General features: G+C 40.5%; 1 protein-coding gene across 1 annotated transcript; it reads right to left on the bottom strand.

The window, feature by feature from the left end:
• LOC109823297 (uncharacterized protein Mb2253c-like) lies at window positions 908-1,426 on the bottom strand. Its single transcript, XM_020389582.1, has one exon. It carries the CDS (start codon window positions 1,424-1,426, stop codon window positions 908-910), a length of 519 nt encoding a protein of 172 aa, XP_020245171.1.

Consider the following 4,473-nt stretch of genomic DNA (forward strand, 5'->3'; position numbering starts at 1 on the left):
TACGGTTTTACATCCATATACCAAGGAATATGGTGTCGCTCCTATTAGCGTGCGAACCGTCGTGTGATAAACCTATAAACTTTGACCTAACTTCTCGTTCCAGTCTCTTTTATTTGTCAAAACTACCTTAGTGAGAATTCTGACGATGGTCTTATTGAAAGCCTCTGCTTGACCGTTAGCAGCAGGATTATAAGCTGTTGAAGCTAAATTCTTGATTCTGAATTTATCACAGAATCGGGTGAAGGCTTAGCTAACAAATTAGGGCCCATTGTCATGAATGATATGCCTCGGAATGTCGTACCTGTATACGATGTGATGTTTTAGGAATTTAACAACATCACTCATCTTGACTTCTCTTAATAGTATTGCTTCTACGCATTTGGAGAAGTAATTAGTTATTGCTAAAATAAAGCGATGTCCCTTGGAAGAAGGTGGGGTTATTGGGCCAACAATATCCATCCCCCATGTTTCAAAAGACCATGAAGTGGTTGAAGGATGAAGATGCTCGGATGATCGATGCATGTAATTAGCATGTATCTGGTAGGCGTAACATTGTTTGGCATAGGAGACAAGGTCTTGTACCATATTAGGCTAGTAATAACCCAATCTGCATAGTCGATCCCATAACTTAGGATCGGGCTGATGAGCTCCACAGATGCCATCGTGAGCTTCCTTAAGAGCTTCTTTTGCCTCTCTATTTGACAAACAGCAAAGCAACAGCCCGTCATACGACTTTCAGTATAAAGTTTGAGATTTGAGAATCGTAGTCGAATCTAGGTGCTCGTCTATGAATAGATTCTCTTTCCTTGATATCTTTAGGCAATAAGCCATATAAGACATACTCAATAATCGGAAACCGCCAATCCTTAGGTTCGAGCGTTGTGGGCTCACCTTCAATTGTGTTAATCTAGAATGTATACTTCAATTTGAATAATTGTCTGTTTGTCACTGTGACTTGCTGGGTAGCTCCTTCAGGTAGAGCTAAGGTAGCCGCAAGTGACGCCAATGCATCAACATAGGTATTCTTGAGACGGGGTACGTAGTCGATGTAGAAGCCCTCAAAAGAATCAGCCAATGTGATTGTTGCAATATGGTAAGGAATGATGTCTTCATTCCTAACCTCATATTCTCCCTTCATTTGATTAACAATGAGTTGAGAATTGCCATACGCTTCTAGGTGTTTTACCCCCAGCTGTTTAGCTATATCTAGACCAACCAACAAAGCATTATATTTGGCCACATTATTAGAGCACGACTCTGTTAAAGAAACGATGCGTGAGAGTACATGATTTTGGGAGGAGATAAAGACAACCCCCACTCCGGCTATAACTCGACCGGTAGGACTTGTCCTAGATGCACCGTCGAAGTATTGTTGCCATACCTGCTCTTTAGAAACAACGTTTGCTTCATACGTCTCATCTGGCATGTCTTGGTACTATTCGACTTTTTCTTTCAATAGATGATTGGCCATAAGATCACAAATAGCTTGACCCTTTACTGCCTTTTAAGGTTTGAAGTGAATGTCATATTGGGAAAGTAACAAAGCCCATCTGGCGAGTCGCCAGTTCAATACACTAGGTTGTGTCATGAATACCCGAATAGGATTAATCTGAGAAATGACATGTATGGTTTGTCCAACCAAATAATATCACATCTTCTAAACTTTGAAAACCAGTGCCAAACATTCTTTCTCAATAAGAGGATAACGAGGTTCAGCACCTGATAAAGTCCTACTGAGATAGTAAACCACTTGCTCATGGCCATTTTCATCATCTTGTGCTAAGAGCCCTGCTAATGCATGATCTGTAGCCCTAATGTATATCAGGAAAGACTTGCTTGACTTCGGTGTAACCAATATTGGTGGATTGGAGAGATATTGTTTAATCTCCTCGAACACTTTCTGGCAAGCCTCATCCCACCTGAAGGATACTCTTTTCTTCATTAGTTTTGAGAATGGTTGGTTTTTCCCTGACAAATTAGAAATGAACCTGCGAATATACGCCAATCGCCCTTATAAGCCTCGAAGCTCCTTAAGATTCCTAGGAAGTGGTAGCTCTTGGATAGCTTTGACTTTGTCTGGGTCAAGACGAATTCCGTTAGCTGTGATCACGAACCCGAGAAATTTACCACTAGCCATTCCTAAGAATGACTTAGTTTGATTCATCTTCAGCTGGTGTGCTCGCATAAGGTCAAACATTATTTTCAAGTCATGCAGATGGTTTCCCTTGTCACGACTTTTAACAACCAAGTCATCAACGTAACATTCTACAGTCTTTCATAGATGTTTTTGAAAGATAGAGGTCATAGCACGTTGATAGGTAGCACCCGCATTCTTCAATCCAAAGAGCATTACTGTATAACAGTATATCCCTGAAGGTGTTCGAAAGGATGTGTACTTTTCATCATCAGGATACATTTTGATTTGATTGTATTCTGAGAATCCATCCATAAAAGATATCCTTTCAAACCCGTACGTGTTGTCAATAATGACGTCCGTGATAGGTAAAGGAAAATTGTCTTTAGGACAAGCCGAATTCAGGTCTTGGAAGTTGATACACACTTGAATCTTCCCGTTCTTTTTTAGAACAGGGACATTGTTGGCCACCTAATCATGATGCTGCTCTTTGCAGATAAATCATGACGATGAGCTTTTTAACTTCAGTTTCAATTGCCTCCATGATTTGGGGCCGAAATTGCCTTTGCTATTGTTTAACAGGCTTGACGTCTGGTTTGATGTTTAATCGATGCATAGCCACTTGGGGATCAAGCCCAGACATATCCTCATAGTTTCAAGTGAAGGCATCAATATACTCTCGTATTAGAGTAATGAGATCTTCCTTCTCTTCTGGCGACAAGCTGTCACTTATGAATATGGGTTTTGGATTAATCTCGTCTCCCATATTCACTTGAATCACTTTGTCATTAGTAGGGGGTTCGCGTTGTTCAAAATGGTGTTCCCATTGTATACCCAGCTGTCGACTTAGTGGATCATCAAACAGAAGTAATTGGTCATCTTCTTGATTTTCCATAGGAGATGTTGAAGTCATATTAGCCATGAGTACCTTGAATATAGCTCCTGTGCTGGTGTCGGATTCCCAGCAATTAGATTCAGAAGATGAGGTGTAAGAATCTTCATCTGACTCTCCTTTGGTTCCAAAATGTAGCATAAATGGTGGAGATTCATAACCTAACCCACTATGAGTTTTGTGATAATAATCCTCCGGCTTTCCTTCCGGGACATAAGCAGATCGGATTGGTGTCTGAATCCCTCTACCAAAAATTAAGGCTTCTTTATGGATGAAGTCATATCCCATATTCTTCATAAGCTTTCGGGTTGTTAGAGTGAAGTACGAGAATTACAGATCTCTTTCCTCTTTCTCGGATTCTTCCAAAAGAGTTTGCTTCGGACCATCGCTCTTTCCGAAGATAATGTCTTTTTGGCCGTTAACCTTAGTCGGTACTATGAAAACTGCTTGTGAAAATTCAATTTGCTGTCGATTTGTCACAAAGGATAACTAAATTGGCATGTATAACTTTGATTCAACATATAACTTGGATAGTGGATCCACTACCATGCTAGTGCTTGTACCTGGCACGTTAGGATTCAATTCAACACGGGATAAGTAAGCTAAATCATCATTATTATTAAAGATAACTCCGCTGTCTTCGTAGATAGAATCATTTACATCCAGATTTTTTCAAGACCGATTACGATGGGTTCTATATCATTAAAAACAAGACCCTACTCATGCTCAGACTCGATATCGACTTTATTACCGCTATCTGGTTCTTCGATCAGTGGTACTTCAAATGGCTCACCATCAAGGTAACAGATAGAATCAGTAAAATAATTCTCCACCCCCTTGAATGGTTGCTTCTCTGTGACCACTGTCTTGACCTCACCACTCTCACCTACATATTTTATGCATTAGTGTAGAGTTGATGAAACAATTAGATTGTTATGGATCCATGGTCGACCCAATAACAAATTGTAAGATGTCTCTACATCGATAACATAGCAAGTGACATCCGTCCTCAAGTCACCCATTTGGCATTTGAGTTTGATCTTGCCAAGGGGACGAGTATTAGAGGCATTAAAGCCATATATGGTGGTTCTCGTCGTTGATAGACGATGCAGAAGGACTCCAAGGTGATGAATGAGTCTCAATGGTATGATACTCAAAGCAGAACCAGGGTCAACCTGAATCATGTCTACCCGAATATAGCCGATATACCCTATGAAGTACAACGATCTATCATGTTTCGGGTTTCTCACGTGCATTTCTTCTTGAGAAAAGGTGATGCACGGCATTCTTCTTTGAAAAACTTGACAATATTAAGGGCAAGCTTCTTCCAGCGTTGCTCCAGCTGGATTTGGTGGAAAGTGAATGAGGAAAGCCTCATTATCTTCCATTGCTTCACGAAGAGCTTCTCTCGTCGATTGAGATAAACGCAGAAGCTCAAACAGTGTAA

This window comes from Asparagus officinalis, chromosome 9 (genome assembly GCF_001876935.1).
Source record: "Asparagus officinalis chromosome 9, Aspof.V1, whole genome shotgun sequence".
Lineage (NCBI taxonomy): Eukaryota > Viridiplantae > Streptophyta > Magnoliopsida > Asparagales > Asparagaceae > Asparagus > Asparagus officinalis.

Excerpts from the sequence above, each read along its gene's own strand:
- LOC109823297 (XM_020389582.1), bottom strand. The coding sequence starts at position 1,426 with ATGCCAGATGAGACGTATGAAGCAAACGTTGTTTCTAAAGAGCAGGTA.